We start from the raw sequence: 19,154 nt of genomic DNA on the forward strand, positions 1-19,154 counted from the left end.
TGTGTATCCAGAGTTAAAAATCTTAATTCCTAGTCACCTGATAGAGACTCAAACCTGTCATCATGTACAGGAAGCTAGATGAAGCCTTTTTCTAGAATTAGTTAGTACTCTATATGACTATTAATATCATGACAAAAAGTTTAAAATATAGTTTATATTTTGATAATGTTTGTACAGATATTTACATTTTCTTTATCATGAAATATAACATCAATAAGAGATAACATATTTAAGTTTTGAGATTCCAGCTGGGCTGTGGTGGTGCATGCCTTTAATCCAGCACTCGGGAGGCAGAGCCAGGCGGATCTCTGTGAGTTTGAGGCCAGCCTGATCTACAGAGTGAGATCCAGGACAGGCACCAAAACTACACAGAGAAACCCTGTCTTGAAAAAACAAACAAACAAAACAAAAGTTTTGAGATTCCAAAAGAATATTTCTCAAAGGACTTTGACACTTATTCTAAAATTTATAATGTGTTTGCAGTTCTGTGAGGGATAGTTATATCATGTTAGGTGTAGTTATGACCTGGTTAAATATATAATACATTTACAATTGTATGTGGGATAGTTAGACTATATTAGGCATAATTATGACCTGCTTATTGTTTTCGTTTGGAAATTAATCATGACATAAGGAGGTACAATTGTGTGTCAAATTGACAAGGGGTAGATTTATGATGGGTGTTCTTGCTATATCTGGAATGAACTAAACCCCAAGTGGCTGGGTACATCGGTGAGGGATTTTTTTTTTCTTCTTCTTCTTTTTTTTTTTTTTTTGTTTTTTTTTTTTCCAGACAGGGTTTCTCTGTGTAGCTTTGTGCCTTTCCTGGAACTCACTTGGTAGCCCAGGCTGGCCTCGAACTCACAAAGATCCACCTGCTTCTGCCTCCCAAGTGCTGGGATTAAAGACATGTGCCACCACCGCCTGGCTTTTTTTTTCTTTTTTCTTTTTGATCTCGAAAAATTTTTATTCAAAGAACATTCATGGTTTTCAGTAAAGTCCATTCGTGTGTGTGTGTGTGTGTGTGTGTGTGTGTGTGTGTGTGTGTGTGGTTTATTTATTCTCTAAGTAGCACTGGGCTGTCCTAGAACTCACAGTGTAGAACAGGCTGACCTTGAACTTAGAGATCTGCTTGCCTGTGCCTCCCAAGTGCTAGAGTTAAAGAGATGGGCTACTATGCCCAGCTGCATGTATAGATTTGTGTGTGTGTGTGTGTGTGTGTGTGTGTGTGTGTGTGTGTGTGGTTTTTTTTTCTTCTTAATTTAATTATTTTAAGTGGGAAGACCTAGTTTTAATGCTGGATCTTTTGAGGCAGAAGAAAGACCCATTTTAATCTGGGTCCCTCCTTTTGGTGGCAGGACATGGAAGGAAGCTCTCTCTCTCTCTCTCTCTCCTCTCTCTCTCTCTGCTCTCTTGCCCTCCCTCTTTGGCAAGCCCATTTATTCATTGACATTAAAGGCTACTTCTCTGGTATTCTGGCATATACTGAAGACAGCTGAGACATCCAGCTTTGTGGACTGAACAACTATTGGGTTCTTGGAGCTTCCTTTGGTAGACAGTCATTGTTGGATTAGCTGGACCACAGCCTGTAAGCCATTCTAATAAGTCCCTATTTTATATATATTCATTCTGTAAGTTTAGAGATCCATGACTAATACACATGACCCCATAATCCTATGCCTGGCTATTTATCCAAAAGAAATGCGAATATATTTGTGATGTTGAATATTGTCAACTTGACAGCACTTAGAATCACCTAGAAGACAAGCCTCCAGGCATGCCTGTGAGGGATTACCTCTATTAGGTTAACTGAGGTGGGCAGACCCACCCTGAATGTGGATGACACCCTTCAGCTTGCTAGTGCATAAAAAGACTAACTGAGCATGCACATTCATCTCTGCTTCCTGGCCAAGGAGTCAAGCTCCCTCAAGCTCCATGCCTTCCAGGCCATGATGGACTGAACCTTGAACTGTGAGCCATAATATAAGTCCTTTCTCCCTTAAGTTGCTTTGTAACTAGGACAGCACTGTTCACACAGATACACTTACATGCGTGCCCACGGCAGCTCTAGTTACAATCACAAAGCCAGTGTAAACCTTCTGGAGCTGGGTGGACAGTGGGAGGCTCACAGCGTGCAGCAACAGGAGAAACAAACTTGATACATGTGGCAATTGCAGGAGCCCCCAACAATGGCTTACATAAAGCTTAGTTGCATGGCTATGACATATCTGTAGGGACAAAACCAAATGAGTGGTTTGGGCTAAGCCTGTCACCATACCAGCACGCTGTAAGGCAAGGTTCTGGAGGACACAGCTATTGTGCACTGATGGTGTGTGTGTGTGTGTGTGTGTGTGTGTGTGTGTGTGTGTGTGTGTGTGTTAAAATGCCCAAAACTAGACTCCATAAGAATTCATCAGGGCCTGAGGGATGGCTCAGAGGTTAAGAGCACTGACTGCTCTTCCAGAGGTCCTGAGTTCAATTCCCAGCAACCACATGGTGGCTCACAGCCATCCGTAAAGAGATCTGGTGCCCTCTTTTGGTGTGAAGGCATACATGCAGGCAGAACACTGTAGACATAATAAATAAATAGATTAAAAAAAAATTCACTTTATTGAATGTCGATCTTTAAAATACTTATAATGTGGCGATTGGTCTGGGAGGCTCTCCTCTGTCAGGGAGAGTGGGCACTGGGTGGACAGTAGGCAAGGGCAAGGGCCTTCTGAGTCAGAGGGTGCCGGGGGTGTGAGGGAAATGGAGGACATTGTGCCGAGTCCACGTCAGTGCTTCTGCCTCAAGTAGGTGAAGGAGTTGGTCACAAAGGGTCTGCAAACAGGGACAGGAAGTGAACCGGGAAGGGGCGGGGCTTAACTAGAGGGATACAGCTGAGACTGGAAGAGGTGACAGAAATGCCAGAGCCACGGACCCGCCTGAGGACTGCAGGTTTGGAACTGCCGCAGGGGCTGTCGGAAGTGGCAGAGCGACTGGTTTTGAGACAGGACCGGGGAGCCTGCACCTCACAACTCAAGACAGCAAGGGCACTCGGCTGCAGCCCACTGATCTTGCCGGTTTTCAGTATTGCTGCCAGGCTGAGCTGCACAGCCTCTGTCCCAGAATTCACTGTGGGGCTGTGGATGCAAAGGGGACTGTGGGTAGGCAGGCTAGGCTCAGCCCAGGCTGGAGTGTGAAGGGGGCAATAGCTACGAGTGGAAGAAGAGGCATGTGGAAGAGGACTCTGGGGCTGTGCCACTTATGAAGTCTGGGGCCCAGCTGTGGGTGGTGGCGCCCGGCAGCCCCAGGGTGCTGTCTTGGGCCACTTCCTTCTCCAGATTCTGTAGCACAGACCTCACTCAGGTTTCTTGTGCATCACCAGAATTATACTTCCCATATCAGCTCAAGCACAGGGCAGGCACACGGGTCCCTTTTCCAGCACACTGAATAGGGTATCCAGCAGACAGCAGCTGGACAGACCAAATGCTCACACCAGGACCAGAACCAAGACTTCAGACGGCCATAGTTCCATGATCTACGAACTGCTCAGAGCCCCCAACCCTGGGGAGTGTGGCGGTTGAAAGCTGACTCAGGGTCACCCCTTGCCAATGTCCCCGCCGCCGCCGCCGCCGCTGAAAACTCCATTTGCACAGGTGAGGCGATGGGGTGGCAGCACACCTTCTGTCCACAAACATCCTGGTCAAACGTGAGGCGACCCCTCATTTTTTGTGCGTGGGTGTGGTGGCCAGCAGGCAGGATCAGGCGTTTCTCTGCTCTGGAGGGAGGTACTTGAGGCCCAGGAGTCTGAAAATGTCTTCCTCAGAAGTTGCATGGAAAAATGTCTTCTGCAAGGAACAAGAGAATCAGTGGCTGGGGCCCAGATCAGGCTTCCATGCAGTGTAGCTGGGCCCAGATCAGGCTTCCATGCAGTGTAGCTGGGCCCAGGCCATGCTACAATCCAGTGTAGGTGGGCTCACGCCATGCTACGATCCAGTGTAGGTGGGCCCAGGCCATGCTACAATCCAGTGCAGCTGGGCCCAGGCCATGCTACTATCCAGTGTAGCGGGCCCAGGCCATGCTACTATCCAGTATAGCGGGCCCAGGCCATGCTACTATCCAGTGTAGGTGGGCCCAGGCCATGCTTCCATGCAGTGCAGGGCCAGGTCCATGTTATTGTGCAGCGTAGCTGGGACCATGTTATACTCCCTGGCAATGCACATTATGTTTGAGATTGGGGACCAGGACCCGGGTTATAGGAACCGTTTTTCACCCTGGTTTCTGGCAACTTACCCGCTCGGGATCAAACAGTCCATGGCTGTTGAGCCACAGCCCCTTCTCTTGCCGGCTGAAACGCCGCAGCTCCCGTTCAAAAAGCTGGGGAGGGATGGGGAGGACACGTGCCTTTGGCAGGGCCGGCCCACCGCAGGCCCAGGCCCCCCAAGGAACACAAGACCTACCTGGGAGCCAGTCCAGCCAAGAAGAGCGAAGGGGAACTGGCTGTTGGGGGTGACCACAAGATCGACCCTCACGGCTCTCCGGGCTGGACAGGGCTGCAGGCTCCCCACTAAAGCTGCACGCGGGGGCTGGGGCAAGCACAAGATGCAGAAACTCCTCTCGAAGGCGTCCATGGTGTAGTTCTGCCGCAGGAGGCGGCCAGAGTCTAAGTGGCTGCGATGATATTGGTGATACAGCACAAGTCCCTGCGAGAGGGGAGGCAGGTGTGGCCGGGTGCTGCCCTGGTGCTGGGAGGGCAGAGGGCTGGTCAGTCGTCACTGCTGGGCAGGGTGCCGGAAGTCCTCACCTGCCTCTGCAGTTGGCTCATCACTCGGGGCAGCAGCCCCGCTTCTTGGCCCTCCTCAGGGTGAGTGATAAGGAAGTCCACATCATGACCTTCTGACTTCCCCCTGAAAGAGAACGTTTGATTCTCTGGCTTCAACACAAGGCCATGTTCCCTTCAGTGAGTGGAAAGGCCGCCTCGGCATCCACAACTCAACTCCCTACCTTAGGGAGGAGCCTAGGGTATCCTCGGAAGGGACGGTGGGCCCTCTTACCTCCGGAAACCGCCGGTCAGCGTGACGGTGGCTCCAGGCAGGGTCTGTCTCACAGCGGCCTCCACCAACTGCTGCAGGGCCTCCGCGTCAGCTCGCCCAACTGGGGTGCTCAGGTCCTCGTAGTACTGGAGCCCTGTGGGCAGCACAGCCCATCTTCCTCAGAGAGCCCCACCCCCCAGACGCAACAGCCACCACAGCCCTGTGGCTGTAGGAAAGGCAGAGGGAAGGGTTGGAGCCGGAGCAGATCGAGATCCTATTCCTGGTCCACTCCTCCTTTTAAAATAAATTCTTATTTGGGGATAACTATAGATTCTCATGCAACTGAAGGAAACAAGATCCCTGGTGCCCTTTACCCAACTCCCCCCACAAACTTAGTATCTTGAAAAACTCCAGTGAGTTTGAGACTAGCACGGTCTATATATAGAGTTTCAGGCCAGCCATGGCTACATCCCAGAGAGCTGGGGCAGAGCTTAACATGTGCCTTATAAGGCCCTAGGTTCAATCCCCAACATTACAACATAACAAACCAAAAACTCCTTCATAGAACTACATGGCACAATGAAGCTAACACAGGCAAGACACAGCCTGCACGTCCTAGGTTTCAGCTTCTCCACTAATCAAAGGCAACCAAAAGGTGATAAAAAAGACGCGACGAAGATGAGTCCGCTCCTAGCCACCTCTCCTTTGGCCCATTCGTCTTCTGGCCTGTCACAGGGGCACTGCTGTGCCCTCCATGCTCAGTTAAGGAGGTTTAAGCATGAGAAACGGCAAAGTCTTGCACACAGCAAGCTCTTAGTAAACACTGCTGGCCATCCTGTCTACCCTGCCCCAGGAAGAGACAACTGAAGCATGAAGCACCCCGGGAAGGACATTGGCAGGCCGTGGCGCCCTTCAGTAGAGTCTCCAGCCAAGACCACTGGAGCGACCAGGCAGGCTACACAGACCAAATGCCTGCTCATCACCTGCTGGCTTCCAGAAGCACTCAGGAGTTTCATGCTATCATTTCTCTGTGTTTCCCAGAGAAGGTAACCAAGACTCATAGAGGTTAGTCCTGAGGCCATGGTTATATACCATGGAGAGGAGAGGACCCAAACCAGGCATAACAAACCCAAGGCTTATGCTGTTTCCACTCAATGGTGGCACCTGTACCCCAAGACTATGTATACCAGGCACCACATTGGACAGGCAGGCCCAGACCAAGACTGTCCTCAACACAAATTGAGATCAAACAGGAGGAAACATGAGGCCCAGATGCCACGGCACTGCTATAATAACAGTCACTGAGGAAGAGCCATGGTAGACCCCAGCTCCAGGGAGAACACCCCAGGGAGCCCATCTACTTGCTACCAGGATCCCTCTGCACCAGCTGCTCCCCGGCACTCAGGGAGTCAGTCAGCATGATCCCCAGCAGAGCGAAGGGCTTCCGTGTGTAGGGCTCCCCAGGTCCAGGTGGCTCTGGAAAGCTCACCTGCTTTCTGCTGCTGGGTCAGTCTCTGGGGCTGCCCTCTGAGCTCATCCAGGGTTCGCAGGCCTTCCTGGTACCACCGGTTGGCAGTCTTCACACCAACCCCAAAGATTTGGGTGAAGAGCTGCGTGGGAGAAGAAGAAGAAGGGACGGACAGGTCAGGGGCAAATTCCCTGGAAGGTGTCCCTGAGAATGCTGCCGTCATGCCCAGTGCCACAGGAGGAGGACTCGATCCTGGAGTCTGGCCCACCCAGACCACTGTCACAGGGGACTGGACCCACATACCCTTAGAGTAGCCCCACTAGGGACAGCATATTTCAGCTGCCCAACTACCAGAAAACTTCAGGAAGCTCTCTCTTCACCCCTTATAAAAGGTCTGTCCCCTTAATGCCCAGGCCCAGCCTGAGTGGAGTTATCCTGATATACTGGCTCGCCAGGTTTTTAGTTCACTGGGAAAATGCCTCCACTTACTACAGCTGGGATTTATTGTGCTTTCCCTTCAACAGCGAACTCAAGGAAGATTGAACAAAGAGGGCGGGTTCAACAGAGGCACAGGAGGCCTGGCCAGCCTCTACCACAGCAGGTGTGGAGAACTTGCTCCCAAAGGTTCAGACGCCAAAGGGTCCGTGGAGCCCTGGACTAAGAAGCATGTTGTCTGCCTTGGGCCAATCATGGAGAGACTCTCCCAGGAATTTTGGGATGAGACTAAGGCCAGCCCACACAGTAGTCGAGATTGTATACATGGTCCAAACCCTTCTGGGGCTATGTCTCCTAGCAGCGGAGGATACCTATACGTATCAGGAGGATGAAGGCCAGGTGTGGCCATGCACGCCTGCGACAGATACAGGGCAGCCTCGAATTTTATCACAAACAAACCAAATAGAGCTGCCTTGGAGAAGGACTGTCTCAGCCCTGCCCTTCCTGGGCTTTTCCCAACCCTGTTTCCTTGATTCTCTGAACTCACAGTGTAAGACAGAACCTGGCTTTCAAAATCTGGTACTAGCTCGGTAGCGGTGGTGGCACACGCCTTTAATCCCAGCACTTAGGAGGCAGAGGCAGATGGGTCTCTGAGTTCAAGGCCAGCCTGCTTTATAGAGCAAGGATAGCCAGGGCTATACAGAGAAAGCTTGCCTCGAGAAAACAAAGACAAAAACAAACAAAAAAGATCAAGTACCACTTTTGCAGAGGACCTGAGTTCAATTCCCAATACCCAGGTCAGGGAATCTACAACTGCCTCTATCTCCAGGAGATCTGTCACCTCTGCCCACTTCACTCACCCATACTGTGTGTGTGTGTGTGTGTGTGTGTGTGTGTGTGTGTGTGTGTGTGTGTGTGTACATACATGCACACCTACCCATGCATGCATCTGTGTAATTTAAAGAATAAACCTACAAAAAAACTAATCTGACACGATTTGAATAAGGCAGTGCATTCTGGTATCTTAGCATCTGGGAGGGGAGGGCAGGGGGAAGGTGGGCTCAGCTACAGAGTGTGTTCTAGCCCAGCTTGGGCTGTGTGAGATGCAGTCCACCAAAACCAACAAACCAACCCCTGGTGCTGTGGCACTTGTCTGTAATTCTAGCACTTGGGAGACTGAGGCCAGCCTGCACTACAAAGCAAAACTGTCTCAAAACAGATAGATAGAGAGACAGAAAAAGACAGACAGACAGAAAGACAGATGAATAGATAATAGGCTGGTGAAACTCAGCAGGAAAGGCAGGACTGCCAAGCCTGGAGTTTTGAGTTCCACCTCTGGACTCTACCCAGCAGAAAGGGAACTAACGCTTGCAAACTGTCCTCTAACCTCCACATGTGCCACGGTGTGTGCCTTCCCCCAAAGAAATAAACAAAAATTTTAAAAATTAAATATGCTAGGTCAAGAGCACCGGCTGCTCTTCCAGGGGTCTTGAGTTCAATTCCCAGCAACCACATGCTGGCTCACAACCATCTATAATGAAATCTGGTGCCCTCTTCTGGCCTGCACCAAGAATGACACCTGAGACCACAGAGATGGGGTGATATACACATTTTGTTCAGTGTGCTCTTTAATACATACAAGAATATTCCATCAAAAAACCAGATGGTACTGCATAATGCAGAAAATTCCCTATGCTCAAAACAGCCTCTGCCTGCATTCCCAGTGGCAGCCTGGTGCCTATCAGGTATCAGTTTAGCTACCATTTCTTAGTGACCCACTATGACCCCAGGCGGGGCGAAAAGGCCTTTGCTGGCTGCTTGCTCATGCTGTGGATTATGCTATGCAGGGTCCTAGCCACACACCCCCTCCCCACCCCCCGACACACCTTCATGGTCTGGTGCCTTTCTGAGCTGCGGACTTGTTCCACCTCCTTACATGTTCCATGTTCCAGCAGCTCCTGGGACAGGAGACAAAACAAAACTCTGAGCCCGAGGGTGAGGCAGTTCCCTCCACACCCTGCGGAGAGGGGCTCTGTGGTATCAGGGACTAGCAGTACTTGGAAGGGAGACTGCACCCAGGGAGGTAACCACAGCTGCAAGGCACAGCTGGGGTGGCAGGGGCCCCAGCCACAAAGCTCTTCAGGGCTGGAGTTGTAACAGTCAACGGGACCTATGATTGGCTCACTCCTCATGAGAGTCCCAGGATATACCAATGTTTACCTTTAGAAACATGTATGACTTCATCTAAAAGCGGCTTTGCCACTATGGGTTCTTGAAGGAAAAGTATCCAAAAGGTCGGTTCAACGTTGGGTCCTCAAAAAAACCCAGACATCCTGGCACCAACAACGGCACCAATGCAGCAACCTCCACTGAATCTGCTCATCCACCCTAGGGCGGGGGAACAGCTCACGTACCCGTGAATCTGAGCTTGAAATGGTTTACTGTGGCCTCGAAGCGGCATCCGTGTGCATGCCCATACTTCCAGACTGGGCTCTGAACCACCAACTCTCCTGCTATCCCACCAGGCCCAGGGCCTCCCACTCCACACACTCACCCCACTCAGTACGACAAGCACCTACCTGGATTACCCTAGAGGAGTGTTCTCCAAAGAGGGGCAGCCCCTGCAGCTGGCTCAGGGATGTGACAGGGCAGGGGAGAGACTTGAGCACCGAGGCGGCTCTGGAGAAGGAGAGAAGACGGCCCTGGTTGCCTTCAAAACCTGCTGCCTCTGCCAGGGTCTCCAGAGCCTCCTGCGGGGAGGGCCCTTGGTTAAGGTACAAGGTGGGCATGGGACCTTGCCTCAACCTTTTAGCGACCAACCAGCTTTAGCCCTGCTCTCTGGGGCAGGGATCTGCACACAGACGCAGCTTACTGAGAGGGTAGTGTTATGGTGTGTGAGAGGTGTGGGACGCTGACAGGCGTAAGTTGGCATCATCACTGAGCTTGGGGGCTCCTTCCTGGGTTCAGGTACCTGCAAAAAGGCAAGGCACGGGTCATCATGAAGCCGCAGGATTGGCATGTCCTCTACCCCTCAACTCTATATGTTTTGGCGGGGAACTGAGGTCTCAGAAGCGAGGGAGCTTGCCTCCTGTCTCCTAGCAACCTGGCTCCCAAGCATCTGGAGGACAGGTTCCTGTCAACTCAGTTCATCCCAAGTACTAAGGAAGAAACACCTAAATATACTAGAAGTAAGTAGGTCCCAAATGCTCACAACAGAGGTGGGATGGTCTGGCCCCAAATCCCTGCTGTGGCCTCTATCGGTTTCTCAGTCCCCACCTGCTCCTGAGGACACTGAGGCACTGTCACAGCTGAGCTAGTCCTTCCCTAGCTCACCTCCAGGTGGTGCCGGACCTCCTCAGGGACAGGCTGCCCTGCCGCCATGCTCTCTGTAAACCAGCTGATGTCCAGCAGAACTGGCTGGGGGCGGCCTGGGAGAAGAGCATCCATGTTCTTCTGCCAGCAGATGGCCTCCTCGGCTGAGGTCTGCTCCATCACCACATGCGTCACTTCCGAGCTGGGGTAAGAGGAGGAGAATGAGACCCAGGGCCTCTGCTGTCCTGCCCTTATACCAAACTTTGCTTTTGTAGTGCCCTCTATGATGACTGTCCTGCTTTCTTCAAATGCCTTCTTCCAGAAAGCCTTCCCAGCCCCTCCTGAGACGGATGCACCCCTCTCCACTCTTCTACCTGGTTCTTAGTGCAGGGACACTCACCAGCCAGTTTGACTGGTTAACTTGTCTGCCAGGGCCAGGTGGTTCTGATCTCAATGCTAATTGTTTGGAGACTTGCTATGTAGGACAGAACTCTAGCACCCTTTCAACCAGGATTACAGGCAGGCAACCCACCCTGCTAAGATTTAAATACAGACACAAGAGTTTTGCCCTATTTGTTCAAACCCCAGTAGGCAAAAAGCATGGTCTCTCTATTTGCTTTGCATTGGAGAAATCCAATGTAAACTATTTTGTCGGGCTGTTGTAAAAACGTAGAGCCATGTGCAATCCAAGTTGTTTTCTTCACTCATGTGTGAGTCTGGTGCACTAGTCTTTAGGAATGTTTCATTATTTGGGGGCGGGGTGCAAGCAAGCTAGCCAGCCTAAGGGGGCCAGGCTCCAAGTTCCTTTATTACTCTCAGTCGCAAAGTTACTCCATTGCCCTGGGCATGTTCTCTACAGGAGCTGGTTGGTGACTTCTGCAAACTCAGGACATCCTTGACCACTGGCTCACTGGGAGGGAGAGCGGCTAGCAAATATGGCTAACTACTTTTCCTTGTATGGCTTTTTAAGAAGTCTCTGGCTTGATGGCACCGTCTTAAAAAAGAGGAACTCTGAGTTGGAGGAAGGTACTGTGACCGCGAAGTGCCAGGGCTGGCTTAGGTCCCAAAGCCGCAGGTGCTGCCGTCCGCAGCTGCGAACCATCTCCCGCCCTGGGCCACGGTGGGAACATACCCTAGGGTGGCCGGCTTATACCAGCCCCCCGCGAGGCTGGCACCCCACCAACACCGGGCCCTCGCGGGAGCCGCACACCTGTAGGTATCTAGGACGCGGAAGCCTTTGGACCGCGCCAGACGCGCGAGGAAGGCCCGGCGGCTGCGGCCCATGCGCGGCTCGGCCAGGTAGATGGCCACCCCCGGGAAGCGCACCGGCGGCGGCGCGGAGGAAGCACCAGCGCGGTCTGGGGACTCAGGCCGCACTCGCCGCCGCTTGGGAAGCATCTGGATACGGAACTCAGGAGGCACGGAAGGCCGCAGAAGCGACAGAGCCGAGGTCAGGAAAGAAGGCGGAAGGCCAGCGAGGAAGCTGGCGGGGAGAGGAAGCGGTGTCCGCTCCACTGCGGGGGGTGGGGGACTCGATGCAAATGAGGCGCGCTCGGGGAAGGGTTGGCTCCGCTCCTGAGGCCCCACCTCTATGCAAATAACGTCCGAGGACTCGTCTGCGGCTGTGGACCTCCTCCCTGGGAAAGCACCATTGGCTTCGCAGACCTTAGACGGGGAGGGCCTGGGTCTGTGGGCGGGGCTTCTCAGACTGGGCGGGCCTTTTTCTTCGCTAGGGGGCGGGGTCTTCACCATCCTTTTCCTATACTCCCCCCCGCAAAGGGCGGTGCCTCAGCTTACCCTGGACCAGCTGCCTCTGTTGGTGACACAGCGCCTGCGCGCCAGCCTCTGCGTCTGCAAAGGAGAGCAGATATGTAGTCTGCGAGTGAGCTAACGGACTGTGAAAAAGTTTTCCAATCTAACGGCATTGGGACCAGCTGGCCGGCCATCTGGAAAAATAGAAATTGGCCCCCTCCCTCGCTGCTTCAAGTCAAGTAAACCCCAGATGGATCAAACATTTAAATCAATCTGAAAAGAAACCAAAACTGTACTGGCAGAAACTCGATTTTTTTTAAGTTTCTAAAAATTATTTATTAAATTTATTTATCTTTGTTTTATGTGTATACGTGTTTTTGCTTGCATGTGTGGCTGTATAACACGTGGATGCCTGGTGCCTGCCGAGTGAGAAGAGTCAGATCCCGGGAAATGGTGAGCTGCTGTCCCTGTGAATGCTGGGAACCTAACTCAGGTCCCCTGCCAGAGCAACAAGTGGTTCTTAATTGTTAAGCAATTTCTCTGGTCCCTTAATTTTTTTTTTTTTTAAGATTTATGTGCTTGACTGTTTTGCCTGAATGTATATATGTGTACCACATCTATGCCTGTAAAGAACCAGCCTTCCGCTGGCCGCGGTGGCACATGCCTTTAACCCCAGCACTTGGGAGGCAGAGCCAGATGAATCTCTGTGAGTTCGAGGCCAGCCTGGTCTACAGAGCGAGATCCAGGACAGGCACCCAAACTACACAGAGACACCCCTCCCCCCCCCAAAAAAAAAGAAGAACAGCCTTCCTCCATTTTAGGCTTAAAAGCCATCCTATAGTAGAAAACAAACTAAGTCTGTTCCTGTTCATGATAAAACTTATGTTTCTCAAGGATTGGGCTATGCCCACCCCCAACCTTAACTACAATGGTTCTGTACTGCCTATACAGAATGGCAATCATGTCTTTGTTTCACAAAGTTGTTTATAACCATCTTACAACCCTACCTGTGTTTCAAAACGTTATATGACTACCTGTTGTGATGACCTTGTTTTGGCCACATGTTCCATTCTGCTCCTATAACCCCACCTATTTTGCCGGTCAAATCTCCCATTTGGAAATCCCCTACCCATGAGCTGTAAAAGCCTTGTCTTCCTCAAATCCAATGCTGACCTCTTGAACCCCACCTTAGGGGGAGGCAGCCCGTGTTCATGAATAAAAAAGTTAGCTTTAATTAATTGCTTGCTTTAATTAATTTGCCCATGATGATTTGGGTTGGTGGTCTTTCTCCTCCCATCTTGGGGATTAACACCTGGTGCTGGTGGAAATTGGAGGAGTGTGCTAGATCTCCCTGAACTGGAGTTAGGGATGGTTGGGAACTGAACCCAGGCCCTCTGCAAGACCAGCAAGTGATCTTAACTACTTAGCTGTCTTTCCAGCTCCACTGGAATATTTTTGTGATCTCAGTAACACAACCAACTTGGTAATACTGGAGGGAAAGGGTGGCAAGTGGAACCATATATAAATTTACAATTTGGCCTGGCGAGGTGGCATGCCTCTGTACTGTCCGCTGCCTCTGTACTGTCCGCACTCCAAGCTGAGAATGGAGGGTCTCCAGTTCGAGAGTAGTTTGGGCTAGCTGTGCGTTGTAAATACTGAGTGTGCTATACATATGTGTGTGCCTATTTGTGTCCCAGAGCATACCAAAGAACAGGTCTGTAATCTTCCTGGGACAGGGGGAGAAGGGAAGGGCTCTTTCCTGGAATGCTGGGGAACCTGTTTGAGACTCCCCGGGTCCTGGAAGTAGCTTTGACAGCAGGGCTAACAGTAGGATGCGTAGTCATGGGGTAGGTCTTGGACTCGGTGAGACTGAGATGCGCTTGAATGGAGTTGCCATTCTTGGAGAGCAGTCCTTGGACTGTAGTAAGGACTCCACAGAGTGGAGACTTAAGATTCATATATTTGGGGGGTGGGGGACTGGAGAGATGGCTCAGTAGTTAAGAGCACTGGCTGCTCTTCCAGAGGTCCTGAGTTCAAATCCCAGCAACCACATAGTGGCTCACAACTATCTATAGTGGGATCCGATGCCCTCTTCTGGCATAAAGTCGTACATGCAGACAGAGCACTCATTCCTAATATATACATATATATTCATATATGGAAATAGTCTTTACGTTTCATTCCTCAGTTGACTTAATCGCCCCACACAGTTCTTCTGTGGTAGTCACTGTAGGAAGGTGGTGGAGTGAGTCTGAGAAGGGGAAGGACAATAGTGAGGCATGTCACCTCCTCTGTATATATCCAATACTAGGTGGCCTTAAGATAAAAGGGATGTGTGTGGTACAATAGCCTGGATGAGTCTAGAGAGCATAAATGCTAAGTAGAAAGAACCATGCCGTGTGGGCTCCTTCTGCCTACATATACACCCCAGTAGGACGGGCCCACAGAAGTTCTGTTAGTGAGGGCAGTGGCTCTCGGGAGGCAGGCCTGAGCCGAGGGCAGAGATCTGACGTGGGGGTGGCGAGTCTCTGGCCTCTCCTTTCCTGAACCCCCAGGCTGCTCTTGTGCCTCTCTGGAAACAGCGACATCTGACTGGTTTGGGTGGTCTGTTCCAGTGAAGTTAGTTCAGAGGTCCCATCGAAGTCCCAAGCCTCCCATTCCCCTCTCTGAGACCCCCACAAAGCAGAGAGCCTGCACAGACTACCTCATGGCTGGGCTCCATCAACTGCTCTGAGGCTTGCTGTCCCTTCCCACCCCCTCCAGGCTGGCTCTTCCTGCCCGTCTCAAACTCATGTTTGGATTACTTTTGCCCCAGCTGTATGAACTGGTGTTTTTCCAAGATGAATCTCCTGCTCCAGAAGACCTTGGCATGGTGTGTGTGGGTATGTGTGCGTGCGTGCGTGCGTGCATGCCTCTGTGTGTGTGTGTGTGTGTGTGTGTGTGTACATGAGTGTGTGTGTGTGTGTGTGTCCAGCCCCATTTTTTGTATTTTTAACTAGCAGTGGAGCCGGGGTCTGCAAGCCCCCCTTGTCTTTCCCTCTTTCTGGGCCTTCAAGACCCCTCATTGCCAGTTATGCCTGGGTTGGTTAGACAAATAAACCCAATGAACCTTCATTTTAAGGATGCTCCCTTTGCTACAATCCTCTGGCCAAGGCAGAAAGGGGTCCTGGGGCCCTGGTGCTTCTTGATTTCTCCCCACCCCTATATTCCAATGGGGTCCCATCCTGGACCTCCAGCTGCCCACCCAGTTCTTGTGGGTGGTGCCTGTCCAGAAGCAGAGACACACACCTTCCTTTAAAGGCAGCAAATGTTTCTCAAAAATAAATCTTCTGTATTTGTTACACAATCAGCCAGGCCCTGGCAAGCCCCAGCCCCAGCATTAGTACATCGAATGCCAAAAATCCAAATCTAAGCCAGACACGGTGGCACACACCCATAATCCCAGCAATGAGGAAGCTGAGGCAGGGTACGGGAAGTTTGAGGTTAGTCTGGGTTACATAGTGAGACCTGTCTCAAAAAATAAAATTACACAAATCTTGAGGTTCTGATAAATCTACATACAAAGGTCAGAGAAAGCAGTAAAGCTAGACCCAGGTAGCAGATTGAAGAGTAACACACACACACACACACACACACACACACACACACACACACATCCATAAGCCAGACCCAGGTAGCAGATTGAAGAGTAACACACACACACACACACATCCATAAGCCAGACCCAGGTAGCAGATTGAAGAGTAACACACACACACACACATCCATAAGCCAGACCCAGGTAGCAGATTGAAGAGTAACACACACACACACACACACACACACACACACACACACACACACACATCCATAAGCTAGACCCAGGTAGTAGATTGAAGAGTAACACACACACACACACACACACATCCATAAGCTAGACCCAGGTAGCAGATTGAAGAGTAACCCCCCTCCCCTGCAAACATCCTCGTCCTTCCAGAGTTTTTTTGGAATAAGAGTCTTTTGCTGATATAATTAGGGTAAGAACCTTGAGGTGATATCTTCCTGAATTAGAGAGATGTTTCTTGACCTGTGTCATTCTCAGGAAAGAGGGGGACACACATCAGAAGAGCCCAGGGGAAAGACAGCCGCCGAAGGTGACAGCAGAGACGAGGCCAGTGCAGCCACGGCCTGGAAGAGGCGGGCAGGGGCCTCAGCGGCAGACTTCGGCACGTGGGTCTGCTGACACCTGGGTTTTGTTTGTTTGTTTGTTTGTTTTATTTCTGGCCTTGAGAATTGGGAGAGAGTAGGTCTCTGCTGGTTCAAGCTGCCCAACTTGTGACAATTTGTTACAGCAGTCATGGGACAGGCACACCAGGGCTTAATGACTACAACATGTCAAAGCACTTGAAGGTCCTGGCCAGTGTTCATGAAAGGCCGGCAATCCCCGGGAGCCCCAGTCCAGCAGCGTTAGGAGTCTAACCACGGGCTTTCCAAATGCTGCTGGCAAGTGGGCTGTAGGGGAAAGAGATCAAGACAGAAGGGGCAAGTGCCAGGAGCAGAGCTGACTTCCAGCCTTGGAAGGAGCCCACCCAGGTGTAAAGAACATCAAAGAGAACCTGAAGACAGATGCTGGGGGGGTGGAGGTGAGGGACAGAGGTGTGGCGAGGGCTGAGCCGCTTTGGAAGGTTGTGAGGACTCACAACCATCCGTAATGAGATCTTGTGCCCTCTTCTGGCTTGCAAGCATGCATGTAGGCAGAACACTGTAGACATAATAAATAAATAAATAAATCTTAAAAAAAAAATCCAAAAAATGGCCAGGTGTGGTGGCAAATGCCTTTAATCCTAACGCTCAGGAGGCAGAGGCAGGCATATCTCTGAGTTTGAGGACAACCTGGTCCATATAGAGAGTTCCGGTCTAGCCAAGGCTACACAGTGAGACTCTGCCTCAAACAAACAAAAAATCCAAAGATGAGTTCATTCATACTACTGCAGAAGCTGACACTATTATATTTTTTTTAGTTATTTTCTCATTTACTGTGATTACTATTGAAATGAAACAGGGATACAAATTCGGGGGAGGGAGGTCCCTGGTTTATGGACACTGAGTTAGAAAATCTTGCCATCTCTCCTGGTTTCTGACCCACGGTGTAGGTAGGTGGAGAGTCCCAAGAGGCTCTCTGGGGAGGCAACAAGGTCCCCCTGAGCAGCCTCAAGCTAAGGTCAAGGTCAAGGGAAAAGGTGACAGCAGCCAGGAAGGTTTGTGGAAAGACCCTGGAGTCCCCGTCAGGGTCAGGGCTGCCCCAGAAGTTGAGTGGTCAGCTGGTAGATCAGGTGGGAAGTAACAACTGTTAGATGAATGGAGGACTTGGAGGCATCTGCATACCATGCTAATGACATATTGAGTTTTTTATTTCTTTCTGAATATGCTGAATTGCTTGTAGAGGTTCCTTGGTCTGTGCTGGGGCTACGCACCATAAGCTCATGGCAGCTTGGAAATCTTACCGGTGGAGAATGACTTGATACCCAGTCCTACAGAGCACCCAAGCTGAGTGGTACAGCACATGGTAGGTCAGTGGCTATTTCACCTCCTGGTCCAGTGCTCATCATTGCTTTCATCAAGTACCGCACGCTACTTACCTGGGAAAATACACAAATGCAAAGTGTAATTTCTACTGAACATAGTTGTCACACCACTGTAGACTTGAAAATTTGTAAGTCAAACCACCATAAGCTGGGACCCTTTGCACTTTGGGAGTGGTGGCTTTATATCTATCTATCTATCTATCTATCTATCTATCTATCTATCTATCTATCTATCTATTGGGTTTTTTTTGAGACAGGATTTCTCTATGTATCCCTGGCTGTCCTGGAACTCACTCTGTAGACCAGACTGGCCTGGAACTCAGAGATCATCCTACCTCTACCTACCAAGTACCAGAATTAGAGGCGTGTGCCACCACACCCAGCTTGGTTTTATTTTTATAGTTTTTTAAAAATGTGTATAAGTGTTCTATCTGACTATGTATGTTCACCACATGCATGCAGTGCCTTCAGAGGCCAATAGAGGGCGTTGGATCTTCCAGAAATGTAGTTACAGCCACCTATGCCGTGTGGGTGCTGGGAACTGAACCTGGGTTCTCTGCAAGAGCAGTAAGTGCTCTTAACCACTGAGCCATCTCTCCAGCCCCTGCTGTTGTTGTTTTGATGAAGTCTTGCTGTGTGGCTCAGGGCTGGAACTCCCAATCCTCTTGCCTTTGCTTCCAGGGGAAAGAGAAGGGAAGGTACAAACTACTACACCTGCTTTCACTGTCAGTTTCCCCACATTGCAGCTGACGTAGCCGGTTCAGAGCAAAACGAATGTATCCAAGGTTGCTGCAGCCATAGAGGCAGAAGCATGATTTAAGTACGCAAACATATATAAACTATAACTTAGACTTTGTGGCTGAGGTTATAGCTCAATGTTAGAACACTTGTCTATCATGCTTGAGGCCCAGTCACAGCAAAAACGCAATCCCCACAAAATAAACACACACACACACACACACACCATCTAACTAGCTAGCTATTTAACTTTAGAGCCACCCTTCCAACCATTCATTCAACAAACACACAGCCTGCTGTGTAAGCACATGGAATACAGTGTATGTGGCATACAGAAGCCACTGTCCACATGGTACAAGACAGACAAGGAGAATGTACATTGGGCCAGCAGGTTAGTCAGTAACAGTGAATGTGGCCCCAGGAATTCTTACCGCATACTGCTTTCCTGTAATGATGTTGATGTCTGCTCCCCCTAGAAAGAAGTAGAGGCTTGCCTCTTTGTGTGTGTGTGTGTGTGTGTGTGTGTGTGTGTGTGTGTGAGTTCTTTCTTTCTACCCTGTGGCGCCCAGGTATCTAACTGGGGTTGTCAGGCTTGGTGGAAATTGCCTCTCCTAGCTGAGTTGTCTCACTGGCCCCTTTTGATTATAAGCTGGTCCTGAAACTTGCTTTGGCCAACACAATGCAGCAGAAGAGACTCTGTGGCCCCGTGTGTTTTCACTTACAAGGTCTCACAACTGTCATGTCAAGAGGCTGGTCCATTTATGGGTAACAAGAAGCCATGTAGACAAGGATCACAGCTCCCAACCCAGACTTGGGCTCCTGCTGACCACAAACAGAGCAGGAACTCACAAAACTGTATGTATCAGT

At 50.5% G+C, this 19,154-nt stretch overlaps 1 protein-coding gene across 3 annotated transcripts; it reads right to left on the minus strand.

Annotated features, from left to right (window-relative positions):
• Nucleotides 1-2,587: 2,587 nt before the first annotated feature.
• Nucleotides 2,588-11,831, minus strand: Polm (DNA polymerase mu). 3 transcript variants are annotated; one of them, XM_006972986.4, is made up of 11 exons: nucleotides 11,444-11,827; nucleotides 10,255-10,435; nucleotides 9,794-9,892; nucleotides 9,501-9,671; nucleotides 8,808-8,879; nucleotides 6,508-6,628; nucleotides 5,040-5,172; nucleotides 4,790-4,892; nucleotides 4,446-4,688; nucleotides 4,279-4,362; nucleotides 2,588-3,833 (listed from the first exon to the last, which is right to left on the minus strand). In XM_006972986.4, the coding sequence occupies exons 1-11, from the start codon at nucleotides 11,629-11,631 to the stop codon at nucleotides 3,747-3,749; spliced, it is 1,482 nt and encodes a 493-aa protein (XP_006973048.1). In that variant the 5' UTR covers nucleotides 11,632-11,827; the 3' UTR covers nucleotides 2,588-3,746. The 3 variants fall into 3 exon arrangements, with proteins under 3 accessions (XP_006973048.1, XP_076401981.1, XP_076401980.1); XM_076545866.1 differs by having other exon boundaries at nucleotides 11,560-11,824; XM_076545865.1 differs by lacking the exon at nucleotides 4,279-4,362 and having other exon boundaries at nucleotides 11,444-11,831.
• Between the last annotated feature and the right edge of the window lie 7,323 nt (nucleotides 11,832-19,154).

This window comes from Peromyscus maniculatus, chromosome 10 (assembly GCF_049852395.1).
Source record: "Peromyscus maniculatus bairdii isolate BWxNUB_F1_BW_parent chromosome 10, HU_Pman_BW_mat_3.1, whole genome shotgun sequence".
Classification (NCBI taxonomy): Eukaryota; Metazoa; Chordata; class Mammalia; order Rodentia; family Cricetidae; genus Peromyscus; species Peromyscus maniculatus.